We start from the raw sequence: 19,675 nt of genomic DNA, 5'->3' as shown, positions 1-19,675 counted from the left end.
CAAGGGTATATTCGGCGACACTATCCACAAGCCAGCCAGCTCTCTGATATTTAGCAACCATCCAATATATACTGATAACAAAGAATCTGAAAAGAACAGAAGCTGCATGAAATACGCGAAATGAGTCAGAAAGCCATATCATCTCGATTGAAATTTGAATGAATTTATCTCACCGAAAGTACTTGCATTCAAAAGTGAATCTGATTCTACCTTGGAGCATCCAAAATCTTATCCAGTAATGGAATAAAGTTATAGATTTTACATAATGGAGTATATAAGTATATTGAAAAATCTCCCCAGACTCCAGTAGTGTACACCATAGGGGAACCACTACCAGCAATTTCTCTATAAATGCTCACCAGTAACAAACTTAAGCCTCACCAAACCACTCGACTCCCTAGCTCTTACCAACTTATCACTCTCTCTCGAACCCCTGTAGCTACTGATATATATATAAGATGTCGATCACAACAAAGAAATGTAATTTCTGCCACTCAGAATTGAGAGTGTCTGATGAGGCACAAGTGGTAGAATGTCCGGTTTGTGGTTGCATCAACGGCTATGGCTACAGCCGTTCCAACCAAAATGAAAAGTACTCGAAAGGAGCTCCTGGCAACAAAATTACAGGGGTCATGCCTAACATTCAGAATCATCAGCAACAACCATTTTCTGCAGCCCCGAATCAGGGACAAGCACAACTGCATGTTTTACTAGGAGGTACAAAACAGCCAGGGTCACTTCATTTTGTGGATACTAATTGTCTATTTCAGCAGACTCCGCAAGCATCAGTACCGGGTTATTCACCTCCTCTGGCAAAGACTACTAGCTTCTTGCAACCACCACCTCAAGTGTCACAGTCATCACAAGTTTCGTTTCGTACTTTGAAGACAAACTACACTAGTTTCCAACAGTTATCCCAAAAATCATTGTCGCTGCAGAGTTCACTTCCTCCTGTGAAAACTAAACCCCCATTCCAGTTATCATCACAAACATCATCACCGCCCATTCCTGAGAGAATTATCAACAATTTCTTTCAGCAACCGCAAAAAACATCATCACCACAAGGGTCACCTCGTCCATCGTATAATAACATATCATACCAGCAGCCTTTTCAGATATCATCACCACCTGATCAAGATGAAGTTAATGATTACTCGTGGCAACCACAGAAGACACAAACATCTCAAGGGTCACCTCGTCCATTATATACCAACATTCCACACCCACAGCCTTTTCAGACATCATCACCACCCGGTCAAGATAAATTTAATGGGTACTCATGGCAGCCACAGAAGACACAAACACCTCAAGGGTCACCTCGTCCATTATATACCAACATTTCACACCCGCAGCCTTTCCAGACATCATCACCACCCGGGCAAGATAAATCTAATGAGTACTCATGGCAGCCACAAAAATCACCCTCAGCACAAGGGTCACCTCGCCCATATAATAATACTCCTTACCAGCAACCATTGATATCATCGCCACCAACTGAGTATACCAATAATTCCTCTGAGAACCCTCAAGAAACATTATCACCACAACGATCACCTCATCCAGCATATAATAATTCTACTTACCAACCACTACAAACAGTTTCACCACTGATTCCAGAGAAAGCCAACACTACCTTCCAGCTACCACAACGAACATCATCTCCTCAATGGCCATCTCGTTCAGCATATAGTACTAATTCTCACGAGCAACCATTACAGACATCACAGCCACCGGTTCAGGAGAAAACAGAGAATTTCTCTCAGCTAGCACCTCAAGCATCACCACAACCAGTTCAGGAGAAAATTAGCAGTATATCTGAGCAACCACAACAATCATCACCAAAAGGGCCACCTAACTCATCATACGTTAACACTTCTAATCAGCAACCAATACAATCATCACCACATGAATCGGCTCATCAACCACAGACATCGTTACCACAAGGATCATCACCTCGTCCATCTAGATTCAGCAGTTTTTTGAGACCACGTGCAGCACAAATTCCACCGCAAGCCTCATCTCCTCTAGCTCACGATGATGATTATAGCCAAAAACTGTCGCAACCATCCAGCCAAATCTCATCTCCACCAGCCAAGGAGGATAATAATGGTCATAACCAAATCTCAACTCCGCCTTCTAGTGAGGCGGCTATTGGTTTCAGCAAAAAACCTTTACTAGCTACAGCCCAAATGTCAGCTTCACAGGGGAAACCATTGCTACAGGCACCACGAACCCCGGTCAATAATAATGGTCAAAATTACCAAAAAACTGTACCAGATACAAGGCCAGTTTCCTCATCGAATTCAACCAATCTGCAACCACCAACAGCCAACAGCCAATCTGCTGATAATCAAAATTCAAGAAACACACAAGTTAGTACTTCCATACCTTAACTTTCTCCTGATTTACTATATTTATGCATTTTCTAACTTTTTAGCATAACATTCTGAAAAATATCCATTTGGAACATTCAAGAGATTCTTTTAGGAGGTCATCTATAATATAATGTTGTATAAATACAGCCACTGATATACATATTTGCAGGCTTTCAGAGGTAATCTTTCGGCTGCACCAGCTAACTACATCAACAAATCAGTGGCTGATGCAGATGATGATCCTCACTACACAAAAAGACGCTTACAGGAATTTCGCGAGCAACTACAAATTTGAAGCACGAGAGAGAATCATACCATGATTTGAAGGTAAGCCAAAATTCTTTTCACAGAGGACACAGATTATATTCCAAGTATTTTGCAAACTCTATAGTATGATTCCAAGTATTGTGCTAACAATAACATTATACCATGATCGTCTTTTGTAGGACATTAAACGTCGTTCCCTGGAGAACTTTGATGTTTACACAAGCCTTTTATCTTGACAAGATAGACACGCTCTTCTTGTGTTCATAGCTACATTAATCAAGTGTAACATGTAATCAGAACAGACTTATGTTGCATGCTAAATAAAAAATAATGATCGTGTTTAAGTCTAAGATTAGTCTATTTGACAATAGAACTGATAATGAGTAAATTATTCGCCTAATTGTGTTCGTTTACCTCAAATACCTAAGGGCCGCAAGGGCCCTGTATCAAGTGTGGGATGTTCTGTAATCAGATAAAAGGCTCTGCTAATTAAATTGTGCTTGTAGGTTGTAATTAACGTGATATATCAGATAGAGGTGAACCTGATATAAACAAAAGACCAAATAAGTAATGAGAGGAGTTGTACTTTAGCAAGTACCACCATAGAGAACAAGAATACACTTATAAAACACATATTATTAAACATAGGCAGCTGGTTCAGAATAGTCGAATGCTAGTATCAATCTATCATACATCCGGTAGCAAATTGTGTTGAATAAAAAAACCCTAGAATGAATGATATGACACTGTATCTCCTCATACATAACAAAAATTTAGGTTTAAGACCATATATCGGAAAAAAAACATATGTTGTAACATTCGTATGTCAAGACCTGCACCCTTAAACATAACGGTCTAAATATAAGTAGACAAATAGCAAATATAGTGAATACACATCACCTTAATCAAAAACAACATGCCAACAAGATGCATACGTTACGTATTTCCTCCCCATCATCAAATTATAAATGTGACAGTAATAAACAATGCATGTCCACATTTGGCACTGAGGAAAGATCTTATTGGGAAGTTGCATTTTACCAATAGATAAAATTGATAACAGAACTCACCTACATAGGTGCAAGCACTTCTGATGCACAGAAAGAAGTCTTGATATCGCGCTGCAGATGAGCATAGATCGACAAATGTGTAGGATTCTAGTAGATACATTTGCTGAAAAATTCCATAGCTGAGGGTATAGTAGATAAATGAGGCATCAAACAATGGCAGAATCAGTCATTTTATTCCGATACCTAGTATAGATATCAAAATGCAGACTACAGCTAGGGGAATTATACTCAGGGGCAAAAGAAAATAGCTGTTATTACTCTTAAAGATTATGTTCAAGAGTTAATATAAGCACTCCTTAAAGGAAGCACTCATACCACATTTTATATCACAAACTTTTGAATATAAAGTTTGTCACACATGTCCGGAAACAGGCTACGTAAAAATCAGTGTTCATTGTGTCATCTCCGAGCAACCATATTACAGAATGGACACCAAAACAGAGTTGGGGTGATAATCAGGGACGGATTAAAACGGAGGTTCTGGTTTCAAGCTCTCTGTTTACATGAAAAGCATGATTTCCGCTACACTGACTCTTCTGACCAACATAAAGAACTGGGGCAAGGCTGATGAAGATCTTTAGACTTAGGGTTCAGGTTCTGTATTTACTTTTGTATTCTCAGCTCTTCTAAGTTAAGTAGCAAGCTGACAAGAAATGGTCAGCTGGAGATATATGTACCAGCCTTGCAATTTTCCTTAATTAATACACAAGGTTTACCAAAAGAAGTTGGGAGAAATGTTGTATGGTTACAGGAAGAAAGAGACTAAGCTGGATTTTTAAGGATTTTTTTATCAAGATTTTGAATTTCGCTTAGAAATCTGTTGATTCAGAGGAGATAGATCGGGTGTTAATGTATCTCGGCGATAAACAGTTTGTCAGTTTGAAAAGACTTACAGGAAGTGGAAGGACAATGACCAGGTTCTTCTTCAAGTTGCAGGAAACAGTAGGCTGGTTAATTGCAATATGAACTGGAACCTATTTAGGCTAAGCTCTGGGGGATAGATTTGCACAAGACAATTCGTTGTCAGTAGATGATGTTTGTGTCTTTGAACTGATAAACACCTCTACTAAATTGCTACATGCAGGTTGATACATTTTCAGCAGCAAAAGATTGCAATTTGCATCTCATTTTTTTTCCTCGTTTCTGGTTTTCATATTATTTTGGGCGATTTGTTGGTCTATAAGTTGTTTGCCTGATGCATCCTCTGCGATCGAAAATTTTGTGTGGCAAAGAAACTAAGAGACTGCCAGGGATAAGGGGAGCTAAGGAAGCTAAAGTGCCTGCATCAGTCGATGCTTTCACATCCAGATACCCTTACTTCAGAATCAAACTATACCCATCTTTCTTGTATAGTGGATCCTGGTAAACTTTTCAGTTGATATAAGTTAGCTTTCAGATCATCTAGTAATCGAAAGTCTCAAGATTTTATCCCATGCCTTGACTGCTTGCAGAGTTTGCCCCAAAATTTTGTAAAAAGGGTTTTTTTTTTTTTTTTTTTGACAATTTAGGATCATATCCCTTACAAATTAGTATATAGTCTGATGCTTTTCGGATGAGTTAGAGTCGAACCCGGGTATTCCAAGACAACAGAGGTTAAATATAAAATCAAGCGGAAAACTTGATATGCAATGGTAACTGGTGATATTTGAGCAAGAAACAAATGCTAACCAAATCTTAGATATGAGGGAGATGTCATAGAGAATTAATGTAAGTTATGAATAGGAGGATATGAAAATCTTATGTATATGGGTATGTCGCGAGACATCTAAAACTGAAAGAGAGTATTATCTCTGTTGCGTAAAAGGTGGTAAAGACTTTAAATACTTTCTCATTTTTTATATGATGATTGTTAAATCATTAATAAGCTTGTATTTAGGTTGCTTTGTTATGTAAAACAATAATTTAACTAATCTTGCTTCAATAAAGGTCTTAATAATTTATCCATATCTATTAATTTTAGTTATTATTCGAGAGATGAACATAGTTCATCAGTACTAATAATCTGTCCATTCTGCAGTTTCTATACACAGCATTGATGGGTGGCAATATCAGACACAATCCAAAACCCGACCCGAATACGACCCAATCCATAACACGATTTACTGAGACAAAACCCGAAAGTAATCCGAAAATCACCCGATTGACCTGAAATGACCGAAAATTAGAATTTTATTTTTAAAAACTTCAATTTTAAATAATTTTAGCTTGACCGGAAATCGACCCGATTGATAAGACGAACACGATCTGTTATCCCGAAATTGCCACCCCTCGTAAAAGTGTGGGTTCAGTTTATGATGGTCTATGTAATTTGTCCCAGCTGATCTATTAATATTTGCATATGGCTAGAAACCATTTGAAATAGAGGAAGAGAAGCCTTTGGGGGGTTTAGCCAGCTTTGTACAGCAATTGCTACACCCAACTAAACCAAACAAATTTTCTTAAATTGCTGTATACTGAGGAGGGCCATGAACAAGAACACACAGACCATTTTTGGCTCTTGTGAAGAAACAATCCACAATGCTGCTTTATAGGATCAAAACCAAACAAATTTTCTTGAAACACTATTGGACGCATGAGCGCCAAGGACAAGCACACAGACTTCCTTCTGGTCTTGTGAACAAGCCATAGCTAAGTCCCGAACGAAGCCCGTGAAACACTGTATTTGCAAGGTCAATATTTCGTTGTTAGGAAAGAGAGTCACACAAGATCTACCATCCTCTGGTGAACCATCTATACTAACTAAGCCACAATAAATCACCTCATCCACAAAGCAGAGGTACTGCAGAACTTACTACAGACAAGTCCAGGCGGAGGCGCACAGCCTCCCGCCAATAATCTATTGTTCGGAGGACAAAAAGGTTGAACATCTAATAATCATTGGGACAAAAATTAAACTCATTTAACATTTTACTGAGAGAAATCAGAGTTGAACATGAGCGAATCATTCTGTCGAAGCTCGCTTTAGCTCAATTCATATATAGTCTACATGTAATTTGGAACCATTTTGGAGATACTATTACCCCCAATTTGGGAGTTCTGACATTTTTCTTTTAGAGCAACTCCAGCAGCTTCCCTATTTGGAGTCTTAAACCAAAATATGAGGAATATAAGAAAATAATCCACTCCAACAGTATCTTAGTGATTCCCTAAATCACTAAGATCCACTAGCCATGCCTTATCTTTAGGTAACCTCTCTCCTCTCCTAAATCTTATTTTATAATAAATTTTGAATACAAACATGTTCTCTCTCTTCATCTATTGCAATAATGGTAACTTTTAATAATAAAATAGTATATAAGGAATGAATATAAGGAATATTGTTGGAGATGAGAATAGCTATTATTATCTTAAATCACTAGGATCCAATATTTTATATTATATTTAAGGAATGGGATAAGATGCTGCTGGAGATGCTCTTAGCAATGAGATACTATCACCCCCAATCTCTGTTTTACACTGAATAAGTGTTTATATTTTGACTTAAACTCCCAAGTCCATTCTGATAAATATGGTTATCAACAAGCCAACTTTAACATCACCACCGCAAATTACAAAGATTTGGAAGTATGATTCTACAATCAAACAAATAAACGAACATCACAACTCCTAATTGTAGATAATATATATTACAGAGCAATGACAGAAAAAACGAATTATACGGACTCTTTGAACGTTAATTTGGATATGGACACCCGATTTCTATGTGATCCCAAGACTTTGTATTGTCTAACATATTTCCCCCATGCAACAGAAACCCCCTCTAATGTACATGTAATGCATATACATGAAACATGACATGTTTCAACCCTTGAACCGAACGACAATGCAAGATATGTCATCTTTACTTTCTCTATACAATGCTTCAAGTGATAGCTGTTTTGCTGCTTTCTGTGGGTTCTTAATCTTTATAGCAATGTCAACAGCCTCTTGATTAGACATTACCTAGAATAAAAGTATAAGACTAGATGGTTCGATTTGCAATAAGAGGAATCTGGTAAATGTACAAAGAGATCATTTATATTCCTTTCCAAATAAAAGCTCAGTATAACTAGGGTAGAGGTACCTTCCACACACCGTCACTTGCGAGGACCAGAAGATCTGTATCCCCGTCAATATTAGCATTGGTTACATCAGGATCAGACCGCAGATGGTTTTTTAAGTTCTTGTCTCCAAAAGCACGGGAAACAGCCAACTGACCATTCACTCTTGCAACATCCCCTGATCAGTTGCCAAATGACAGTTTGTTATAAACAAAATAAACAACCTAATTACCAGTAGTCATTATCACAACCCATGTATAGTTGATATAATATGCCACATTAAGCTAATGTGAACAGTTGAACTCGAGCAACCAGCAAACTTTAAGAGCTAAATTTAGTGACTCAGTAACAATGCACATGCATAGTATATTGAATATTGCAAGGACGTAAAATTTTCTTCCTCAAAATAATCCATCCTCTGATCCATCACATCTAATCTAGCTGAGTCTAAAAGATATGGCCCTGTCCCTTAGACTATAATATAATTAAAAAGAAACAAGTAATCACAACATATCCCCGAATCTGAGTCCAAAAGCTAATATCACGTCCGCTATCCATCATCAGGTTTTCTTCCAAGAACAGGCTATTTTCAGCAATCGCTAAAAAAGAATCAAATGACACTGCTAGCAATATTCTATATTGTAAGGGTGTGTAATTGACAGTTCTAAGAAACTAAAGGATTAATTCAGATGTAAATCCAGTACAAATCTTTGGTGTCTATCACAATTTTTTATAACCCAGAACTTCTATAATTACAAGCATTTTTTTCATAGTTCAATACTTGGACTTGCACTTGTATAATTTATTTAATCAGTCAGAATTATAAGTTTAAGTCAACTTCTAATGAGAGAAACTGAAAATTGGTCAACCAGAACCAAAAGTATACATCTGGGTAATATGCTGGTATAGAATCACCCACATTTAAAGAACTCTATATGCTTACTACAATTATTTATTAATCATAAGATAAGACCAGTGCAAAAGCTAGAATTTACAGTTGCATTGTAATTATATCTATTATTCAACTCTCCAAGCATTAGTAACAGGGAAAGGATCAAAACAGTTTTTCTTGAAGCACCTGGCATGTTTGAGACAAAGCCACCTTTGTTTTCAATGCTTCCACGCTCTGTATTAGGCTCATGATCGACACTCATCTGTATTGCTTGCCCTCTCCTGGAAAGAACTGCTCGTGAATCTCCAACATTGGCTACCCAGAGAATTTGACCATTTATAAGAATTGCAGTCACCGCAGTTGACCCACCTCTTCCCAAGTCTGGATTGTGGGATAGAATAGCCTGATCTGTTCTTTCATAAGCCTTCGAAATTGACCTGCCTGGATCAGTCCAAAACTCTTCCTGAAGTAATCAGTGATATATGGGTCAGAGAAATATTTCTGGCTAGATCATACCGAGGTGTATAACATTTTGTAAAGTTTATATTAATTATTATTACTTAACAGAAAACAAGAATAACAGCTTTCACATAGTTTCTGGAAAGTGAAAACATTCATTATTTTTAAAGTTGCGAAAAGGAACCCTCAAAAGACAAAAAAAAAATATTCTAAAAGTTAACAAGTCATAAGAATTTTAATATATCTGAATTTGATTTGATAATTATAGTAAAACTATGGTATAGGAGTGGCACACCAACCATGTATTATAATGTCACATCACAGATTCCGTTGACACCACTCCTATGGTATAGGAGTGGCACACCAACCATGTATTATCTATATGGACTGTGTAACAAGACCACATACTTGTACCAAAACTTCTTAAGTAGCACCGCCTTATCCCATGGGGACGCGTAAAAGGGTAGTGCAAGATCCATAGATGAAGTGTACATATTTCAATGGAGTTGTGGACAACTCACCTCCTTTATTATATTATGAAACAAGTGCTTTTGCAGATATGCAGGAACACTATCTCCGAGATGCCCATCATAAATCGCAAAAAGTCCGAGCTCATGTCCCTGGTGCTGAACAAATTTAGCTACATGATAATCCTCCATGGGATGACTTGCTTTCCCTTTTACCAGGTTATACCCAAACTTAATAGGTCCCTGACTGCCTTTTCCCTTGCCAGCTCCATGCGTAGAATTGCCTCCTGAAGCCTTAGGTGATAGAAGATAACTCATCATTAAGTGTAATTTATGTAATCATTGACATAAATTTACCAATAGGGCAATACCTAACCAAATAAAACACATCCAATATATCCCTATACAGGAGTAAGGTTTGCCGGGGTGAGATGTACTTAAACCTCATCCCTACTTCTAGTAGGGAGACAATGAATTCAATGTGGAAATAGAACCCTATGCATTGTATTAATACTGTTCCATTTGTATGGAAGTACCAACCAAATGCTTATCGCAACTCACGAAATAAACAAATTAAAATACCAAAAAAATATATTAGGGATATTAAAAATCCATAGGATACAACAAACGAAGGTAATTTTAATTACTTAAAAACCCACCTACTACAACCCAAATATGTGAATATTATGTATAACGTAAAATAATTAGTTCTGAACTCTGTTAACTAAGCGCGAAAAGGTCAAAATAATATTTTTTATGAGGAACCTGTACAGGTAAACTCTTGGGACGTGAACCAACCAAATAATCACGTCTGTCAGACCATTCATAGCTTGAAAACACAATCCCCAAACCCATCCAATCATGGATTCATGTCCGCCATACATAATTGGGACCCAAAGGAAACTTGCACATTTATTACTTGGATCGTATTTGCAGTTTAGTTACATAGAACCAATACAAATTTACAAGTTGAAAATTCCGCAATTGTGGCGTCTATGGGCTTTCTTATAATTTGGATACTTGACAACACATTCACTGAATCAAACCAAAAGCACTAAATTTTACATGGGAAATAGAGTCAAAAAGGGCAATCACCGAATCTGCCAAAAACACAATCTCTTCCACTCCAAAAGACAATTTTGTCGCAATTAGACATCACGCCAACAAGAGTGGTTCAATTCCCACATATCTGATAGGTTCTGAGAAACAAATATTTTTATCGAAGCAAACTAGCAACTAACACCAGATCATCAGCTAATTCACCAACAAACAAAAATAAACTCCATAGAAATACCTAAATTCAGCACAAAGAAATCTCAAAAAAACATCATAGTTAATATTCTCACCTGAGAACCAAAGCAACACAATTTATCCATCAAATTCAGCTTCAGCTCAGCACCTTACACTATACCCCAACATCTACTTCCACCAAAAATTTAAATCATACACAACCTGTTCATCAACACAACAAAAAATCATAATCTTGAAAATTTCAAATATACCCTAAACCAAAAAAAAAAAAAAAAAAACACTTTTTTACACAAGAATCAATTTTGATCAAGAAAATAATCATATCAACAGATGGGTATTTCAAAATATTTACATACCGATCTACAAGAATTTACAATTTACATACAAGTACAGAAATAGTAGCCTTAAATAAAGATGACATACATACAAACAGTGAGATATACATACAAAAAAGAAAGAATGGAGAGTTTGCAAGCGTGTAAACTGTAGATTAACAAGAGGGTGTGAGAAATGGGTGCAAAAAGGCTGAGTCTTTGGGCTTCACTTGTTGACTTTGTTGTCTTTATTGCAGCTGCTTTCTTTATTAGCAATGCCGTATGAGGAGTAGTTGAATGCATTTCGTATTGGACGTATTGTGGCGGGTCCGCTCTCATAAGTTAACGATTTTTTTCTTTTTAAGCTTATAAGTATACTAGCCTTTAACCCCGGCGAGTATAGAATTCGTAATTTATTAATTATAATTTAAAATTTTAACATCATCTTATTAGTATTTTTGTATTAATGAATTGGATTTTAACCGGATTATATTTATCAACTTATTATATTTTTTAGACAACTACAAATTATACCAATATCGTTTATTATAATATAGTCTATGAACAGTATATAAATTATATTTAAAAGAATAATGGTGGAGTTTATATCTTGTACTACATCATAAGTGTTTGTAATTTGAACCATATAAAACTCTTTAATATTGTAAGAGTAAGAGAAGTTTACATGTGACAAACTTGTAGTTAAAAAGGAGATGACCAAACCAAAATTTTGTACGACTACAAATTATACCCATGTTTGCTTTTTATAGTACTACTCCCTCTGTCCCTCTCATTTCTTTACAGTTACTATTCTGGGATGTCCCTCTCATTTCTTTACATTACCATAAATAGTAAGTTTTTTCCATCATTACACCCACTATCTTCCCCCACTATCTCATATTTAACAATAAAAACTACTATTACACCCACTACTTTCCTCCACTATCTCAAATCTATTATTAAAAATTGATGGGTCCCATCACTTTACCCACTTTTCATCTAACTAACTCATTTTTCATACATTGTCTTGGTCTCCGTGTCCCCCTCCAATGTAAACAATTGAGGGGGACGGAGGGAGTAGCTTATAGCCCGTGCAAGGCACGGGAGCTTTTTAATTATTTATAAATTTTTAAAATATATTTTAAATGGTGTGAAAAATTAAATTTATAAATAATAAATTAAAATTATATATATCATGTCAAAGTATTAAATTCTTTCTATCAAATTTTAAAATTTTTTAAGTAGAATATGTGACGCCAACTCCTATTAGATTATATTTATAAATATATTTTATATTAGAATTATTATACTGTGATTCAAATATTTTTCTAAAAATTTTTATGGTTCGAGATTAAAATTGATAAACACAATTTATTTTGAACTAAGAAGATGAATCATAAACATGCAATAAGATAGTAGAATTTGTTTTGGATTAAGAAAACGTTTTAGTATTCGTTCCTCACATAAATCGGGCATATTAATTTTAAAATATATTAGATAAAAATAATTTTGTGACGGTGCGATTTATACGATTCTTCAATTAAAATTGGGAGGAAACATTTATTTTGGATTAAAAAAAACCAAAAAGACATGAAAGACAGAATTTGTTTTGGATTTAGAAAAAGAATCATGAACATGCAAGTAGATATCAGTTTCCTTGTAGAACGGAAGTAAATTTTGTTCTAATCTAACGGTGCTTATTTGTTCAATATACGATCCAACGGATGATAAGCTTTTGAATCATAGGACCATGCGACCAAATTATCTCCCTTACGCTTATTATATATATATATATATATATATATAAGTATATAATAGTATAGATGTTTTGGGAAAATTAATTGTAAAGTCCCTGAATTATAGGCACTTTTTTTTCTAGATCCCTAAACTATAAATGTCAATTCATAAATAATTCAACTCTTGATTTTTTCCTACCTGGTCCTTCCGTTAGATCTGATTTGACGCCGTTAGTTTTTCCGGCGAACTTGGTCGGAAAAGCTCAAATCCGGTGAGCTCGAATTTTCCGACGAGGCTAATTTGAACACTAAAAATCACGAAAATTATATGAACATGCTCATAATCACACGATCTATCAATCTACATCATTATAATTCGAAAAAAAGCTATTAAAATGAAAACTAATATTCAACTCAAAATTCGAAAATTACCAAACTAAATTTTGATGGTATAGATGGATAGGGGATTGAAAAACGAGCAATTTGATTACTCAAGCTTCAAATTTGGATACCGGAATCACCTTCAAAGTTATCTTTGATTCTCATGAACTTAAGAAGAACTAATGGCGTCAAACCAAATCTAACGGAAGGACCCAGATAGAAAAAAATCAAAAGTTGAATTACTTATGAATTGACATTTATAGTTCAGGGACCTAGAAAAAAAAGTGCATGTAGTTCAGGGACTTTAGAATTAATTTTCCCTATATGTTTTGATATTTCTTGAAGTCGAACTCGATATCCCGAGAAAACAGAAGATAATCTCATTTGTGGGCTATTTCATAAGTTAACGATTTAATAATTTCTCCATTCATTTTCATACAATTTTTCTTACTTGCTGGCATATATTTTTACTCTCTTTATACCTCTCATAACTTTACAGTTTTTTTTACACTGCTCGACATGCGTTTTAAGACACATATAAAACATAGTATTATAAATTATTTTAAAAAGTTTCTTTTTTATAAAAAATTAAACATCAAAATTTTATTCAGGTGAAAAAAATGTTCAAAATAATTTATCAAACTTTAGAATGCGTGTCGAGCACCCGTCCCCCAATGTAAACAAATGAGGGGACGGAGGGAGTAATAGTTTTATAAAATATATTTTTATAACTTATTTCTAAAATATTATATTTTTCAATATAAATTTGAATATTATAGTTTTATTTTTAACAAGTTATTAAACTATAACTTAACTATCAATTATAAACCTACTCGCAATAAATTTGAAAGTAAAAAATAATTTTCATATTTCTATGTTGTCATCTATGTCATTTGAAAACTTTCTTCAAATAAATATATTTCACTATTATTTTTCTTACTATTTAAAAATTTTCGTTTAACTAAGTTCGTAAAAAAGTGTAGTTTTGATTTCCTATATTATCTTTCTAATTCATTATAAACTTCCTTCCAATATATTCGTAATAAAAAAAGATAATTTTATTTTTCATATTTAAAATTCAAATATTCAAGAAAATTAGAAAATTAGATTAGAGTTATTTGAGAGTCCCTGCACCAACACCTCTAGCGCATATATATATATATATATATATATATATGTGTGTGTGTGTGTGTGTGTGTGTGTGTGTGTGTGTGTGTGTGTGTATGTGTTGTGTGTGTGTGTATATATATATATATATATATATATTTGATTTATCATCGGACTTCTCATGTTAAAAAATATTAATCTAAACCAATTTATGTGAACATAAATTTATACTAATAATTATAAATTCTATTATTTATTTAAAAGTTTTATTTCTTAATCTAAACCCCGTTATTGATATAAGCAAAAGAGGAATCCAAATCCCGTTATTAATATAAGAGTATCTCCCGCAAATAGTTATATGATGTCCTAAACTATAATTTTGTAGATGCCCTGCTTATTCCCTGGATACTAAGGATTCACTTTTCATTTCTCATGAATTGGAAATGCCTAACTCATTCCTCATATAATTTTTAATTATTAAATATTCAACTTTATTTTTTACACATTTTTTAATTATTATTTTATTAAAAAAGTTGAATTTATACTATAATAATATGAAACACAAATATGAATTATTATTGAAGGTCAACCAATATAGAGTCCTACTTTTTACAAATTGAATTATTTATCATTCGTGTTTAGGACACTATTAGAGATGCTCAAATTAAAACCCCTATTGTTTATAGAGTAAAGTGCATTTTGTGTGCATGCATTTTAAGTGAGACATCACTTGTAATAATGCATTTCTAAAACCATCACATGCAATATCATAGTTCATAACCTGATACAGTTTATGTAGTCTCATCTATAATTCTTAACGTCGTTAACAGACAAAGAGTTATTTGTGTAATTTCACTTCTGTAACAGCTTTTTTGTGCTATTTAATGAAGCTGCCACCCTGCCAAATCATTCTATAGCCTCACGCAACCCTAATTTTCCGACCTTTGTCTCATATGCTAGCTGAAAAACCAGGGTTGCGTGAGCCAGTAAAATAATTTGGGGTTGCATCTTCGTTAAATAGCAAAAAGAAGTACAAAAAAGCCATTACAAATGTGAAATTACACAAATACCCCTTTGTCTATTAGCAGTGTTAGGAATTATAGACAGAACTGCATAAATTAATAGACAGAACTGCATAAATTATTTCGGGTTCTAATGCATGATATTGCATATGATGATTTTAGAAGTGTAGTGTTGTAAAAAAATATTTCGCTTAAAATGCATGTACACATAATGCATTTTCCTCTTGTTTATATTTTGATTTGTTGTTTGCATGCCGTCAAGAGTCCGTTTGATTATTTCTGATAAAGTATTACATTCTTCATGGTCAGCTCTTTGCCTTTTTTTCAACAAAGAGCTCATGCGATGACTGAAGAACTATTTAGATGCTTTTTACTTTAAACTTTTACAAAATTTTAGAATTTTAAATCATGAGTACTCGTTGATTCGTAAATTTTGTATTCGATTATATATGTTGTCATTGTATTTTATTTAATATTGTCAGCATATTTAATATAATTATAAAGCTGATTATATTGCACCGACTTAGGTATAACTTTAGTTCTTAAAGCTTGACACGCTCTATACATAAATTCTTAGATGAAAACGGAGTAGTTTAGGGTTCATTTGGCAAGTCTGAATTGAATGATTAATATATTTGAATGATTTGAACAAATGAATTATCTGAATTCTGAAAGAATAATATTATTTGATGAAAAATATTTAAATTATCTGAATAATATATCAGAAATATGATATATTTGTTTGAATAAAACAAATTTATACATGTTTGAATAAATTATATATCACTTGAATCTTGATAAGATGAAAACTTATTTAAACATATATAAAAAGAATACTACATATGTTATTATTCAAAATAATTATAAAGTTAAAATTTATATTGATTTACTAGTATTATTTTCATATTTTTTTTTGAAAAATCATAGTATTTTCAGTTAATTACAAGCAAAATTTAAAATAAAATCCATATATATATATAAAATGTAGCAAACAAATAGAATGTCACTAGATTCTCTCACAACCCCACTTTTTCCTCCAACCCAGCCTTCTTCCATCTTCACTTCCAGCAACTTCATGCCGCCACCCATCCATGTCTGCCACCGCTCCATGTCCGCCTCCACCGTATCTACAACCAACGAATTCAACCCACCTCCACCTTCTCCTTCTTCATCTTCTCCTCCTCCACCACTTCCAGCTGCGTCACCTCCACCTCTGTCGTCCTTACCTTCATCTCCACTGCCTCCTCCACCATCTCCACCACCGCCACCGCCACCAGAATCAAATACAGGAACATATCTGCAAATTTCCCCAATTTCTGAAGCGCATTTCACTAATTTGTACAGCAGAAATCATCAATTTTTGTAAATATATCAACGATCAAAACTTTAACAACATTATAATATATGACAGAGTCTAGTCGTTCACGAGATTAAGGGAGAAAGATCGTCGAAAAATTATTAGGAGAGGGGAAGGGAAAGGACGGAGGTGGTGGTGATGGAGAGAAGACGGAGTTGGTGATGGTGGAGAGAGAGAGAGAGAGAGCGAGGATAATGATGACGGGGAGAGGGAGAGACAGAATTGGTACTTCAGATGATGGCAGTGAGGTGGGGGTTGTGTTGTTGGCTGGGATGATTTGATCGGGGCAGATCTGGGTGGCCAGGTGTGTAGATTTGTTTTGGCTGAGTGCATTTAGTAATTACAAGAGTGTAAATAGTGGTTTTTAGTTTTTATTTTAAGAGTGGATCCTATTTGATCATGAGCCTATATATATATATATATATATATATATATATATATATATATATATATATATATATAGGGATAGGATCAAATAAAAACTTTTTTAAGTTACAAACTTACAAACTTTTTTTTATTCTCCCATCGTGTTAATCCTTAGTTATAGAAAATATCTATGTTGAAATTTTTTGAAAAAACATCACAATTTTTAAAAATAACGCATAAATAAATCGTGCTTTCAACACATTCGTAACTGGGGTTCAACATCAGGTGTAGAACACAAATTATCATTGTGTTGAATATATCTATAAAGATACTTAAACTATACCTCTGGGGTTGGGGTAGGGTCTAGAAACATAAATATTAGTTATATAATACGTTTAACTTAGTTCTTACATTGAAAAATTAGTTTATGTACTTTTGCAACACAATTTTAATCGATATTCAACAAAAAAATATTAAAAAAAGGTTGAACTCAAATTATATACGTGTTGAACCTATAAAATTTGTAAGTTTGTAAGTTTGTACCAGAACCCACCCCTATATATATATATATATATATATATATATATATATATATATATATATATATATATATATAGGGTCAAGTTCCGTGGAGACGCAGCTTATCAAGAGACAAGAGAGACATAACATCAACCGTTGATTCCATCAGTATTCTTGCAACAACTACAGGGGCACGCTGGGAAAAAAAATAATTTATACGCTGATGTAAATTGGAAACATACGATCTGTATACGTTCTTTATAAGGTAACGTGAATATACTATTGATTTGGAGCTTCAATCATGGATTTTATATTTTTGGAAGCTTTCTAAGTCTTAATATATAAGACATATATAACTCAGAATCAAGAATGTAAGCGCTGGAAAGATTTGCAGAGGTTTGTAATAGCAATGTCAATGGAAGCTAACATGGGCGAACCAAGGTTTTGTTCTTGCTTTTGATCTCATTGATTCACAGTATTTTTACGAATTTCTTATAGAACACTCTATGGAACCCTAACTCTTGATTCTTTATTTGGTTCAGGCGTCAAAACGGTAGCGAACAGTTGTAGAACACCATAAGGTCGAATTCAATTCATCCTAAAGTTCATCTCTCAAGGTTATTTGTTTAAAGAACAGTATAAAGAACAAATTGTTTGCATGGGCGAGAAGGCAATCCATCAAGGTTAAAGTGTTCTTGGCTGCTCTTGTTTCCTCACTGCTGGCTCTCAAATCACTCGTTAAGATTCATGGATTTGTGGCTACCCAGTGCATCTTTTCAATGATATTTGAATTGGACATCTTAATTTTTTCTATTTTTGGTGTTCTGAGTGTTCTTAAAATATACTATTGAGGGAGAGATTGTGAATACGGAAGGGAGGAGGATGGGCCCTGTTGAGACAATTGATTTAACTAGGGAAGATGGTGATACGGGGAACATAACTGCTGATAAAGGTAAACAGAAGGTTGGGATTAAGCAAGAAGTTGGCACCAGTGGATTTGTTGGGGGTGCACGAGGCAGACAGGGAAGACATGGAAGGGTTTGACAGGTGCTTGATGTTCTGAAGAATTCAATGGCGTGTTCTCCCTCTTTAGTGCCTCATTAGTGTTGGCTTATTTTGCTTGTAGAGTTATTTATATTACTATGGCTTATCTAAAAAAAAGATATAGAATTATTGTTGTCCAGTGTTCTTGAAATTCATACGTGATTGCAAATTCTTCATTATTTTGAATTCTTTATTGTGTTCCATTCCGTTTTTGGATGTGCAAAGATATTTAAGATCAATATTTAATTATGAGTCATAATTTATTAACAATTAATGCATATTATTATATAGTAATGGAAATCGTAACGTACATATATCTATCCATATTTAACAAAATCTTTATGTTTTGACAATACATGTTGATTTAAAGATCTCTAATTACAAAAGAATCTTTATATTTTTGCTAATAAATTTATTGCAATCTATATATTTTTGGTAATGTGTTCATGCCCGGTAAACTACGTTTCAAATCCTTAAATATTTTGTAACTCATATACTTAGTTGTATTTAACGAGCTAATACTAAAATTCATGGGAGAAAAAACTAAACAACAAGATTCATAAGTTCCATTCTACTAAAATATATAATGTATGTAGATCACTTAAAAAACTCAAAATAATTATAATAAATTTTGCTGGATGTTAGGCCGAATAAACTCACTATATATGTTATAATATAGTGAACACAATCCAAGACAAACACAAGTATAAGAGAATAAATCAATAATCTCTTATTCACAAATCACAGTAGCTTACAAATAATCTCTTAGTGATTTATATCTTATCACTAAGAGCTGCTAGGTTACACGAATGATACTCAATCGATAACTCATCTAGAGTAAACCCTAAGCTGTGTTTATATACACAGTTACATGATATCTACTGATTGATTTATAATTATCTGCTTCCTAAAATAATCTAATCAGTAGCTATCCTTCTGCTGTCCTGATTTGCACAATCTCTCTTGATATTTATCTTCCTTATTTAGTCAGATATGCTCCTGAAAATC

General features: G+C 34.0%; 2 protein-coding genes across 5 annotated transcripts; one reads left to right on the top strand and one right to left on the bottom strand.

Annotated features, from left to right (window-relative positions):
• Positions 1-311: 311 nt before the first annotated feature.
• Positions 312-2,992, top strand: LOC108201824 (early nodule-specific protein 2). Its single transcript, XM_017370132.2, has 3 exons — positions 312-2,372; positions 2,545-2,702; positions 2,822-2,992. Exons 1-2 carry the CDS (start codon positions 459-461, stop codon positions 2,668-2,670), a joined length of 2,040 nt encoding a protein of 679 aa, XP_017225621.1. The 5' UTR covers positions 312-458; the 3' UTR covers positions 2,671-2,702; positions 2,822-2,992.
• Positions 2,993-7,221: 4,229 nt separating this feature from the next.
• LOC108203071 (probable protein phosphatase 2C 10) lies at positions 7,222-11,422 on the bottom strand. Of its 4 annotated transcripts, none has more exons than XM_064084236.1 (6): positions 11,269-11,422; positions 10,917-11,022; positions 9,625-9,864; positions 8,831-9,107; positions 7,776-7,930; positions 7,222-7,284 (listed from the first exon to the last, which is right to left on the bottom strand). In XM_064084236.1, the coding sequence occupies exons 2-6, from the start codon at positions 10,944-10,946 to the stop codon at positions 7,261-7,263; spliced, it is 726 nt and encodes a 241-aa protein (XP_063940306.1). In that variant the 5' UTR covers positions 10,947-11,022; positions 11,269-11,422; the 3' UTR covers positions 7,222-7,260. The 4 variants fall into 4 exon arrangements, with proteins under 4 accessions (XP_063940306.1, XP_017227275.1, XP_017227277.1 ...); XM_017371786.2 differs by having other exon boundaries at positions 7,222-7,654; positions 11,269-11,421; XM_017371788.2 differs by having other exon boundaries at positions 7,222-7,654; positions 11,245-11,391.
• Positions 11,423-19,675: the final 8,253 nt, after the last annotated feature.

This window comes from Daucus carota, chromosome 9, assembly GCF_001625215.2.
Source record: "Daucus carota subsp. sativus chromosome 9, DH1 v3.0, whole genome shotgun sequence".
Classification (NCBI taxonomy): Eukaryota; Viridiplantae; Streptophyta; class Magnoliopsida; order Apiales; family Apiaceae; genus Daucus; species Daucus carota.
This window is presented reverse-complemented; position numbering and strand designations above follow the sequence as displayed.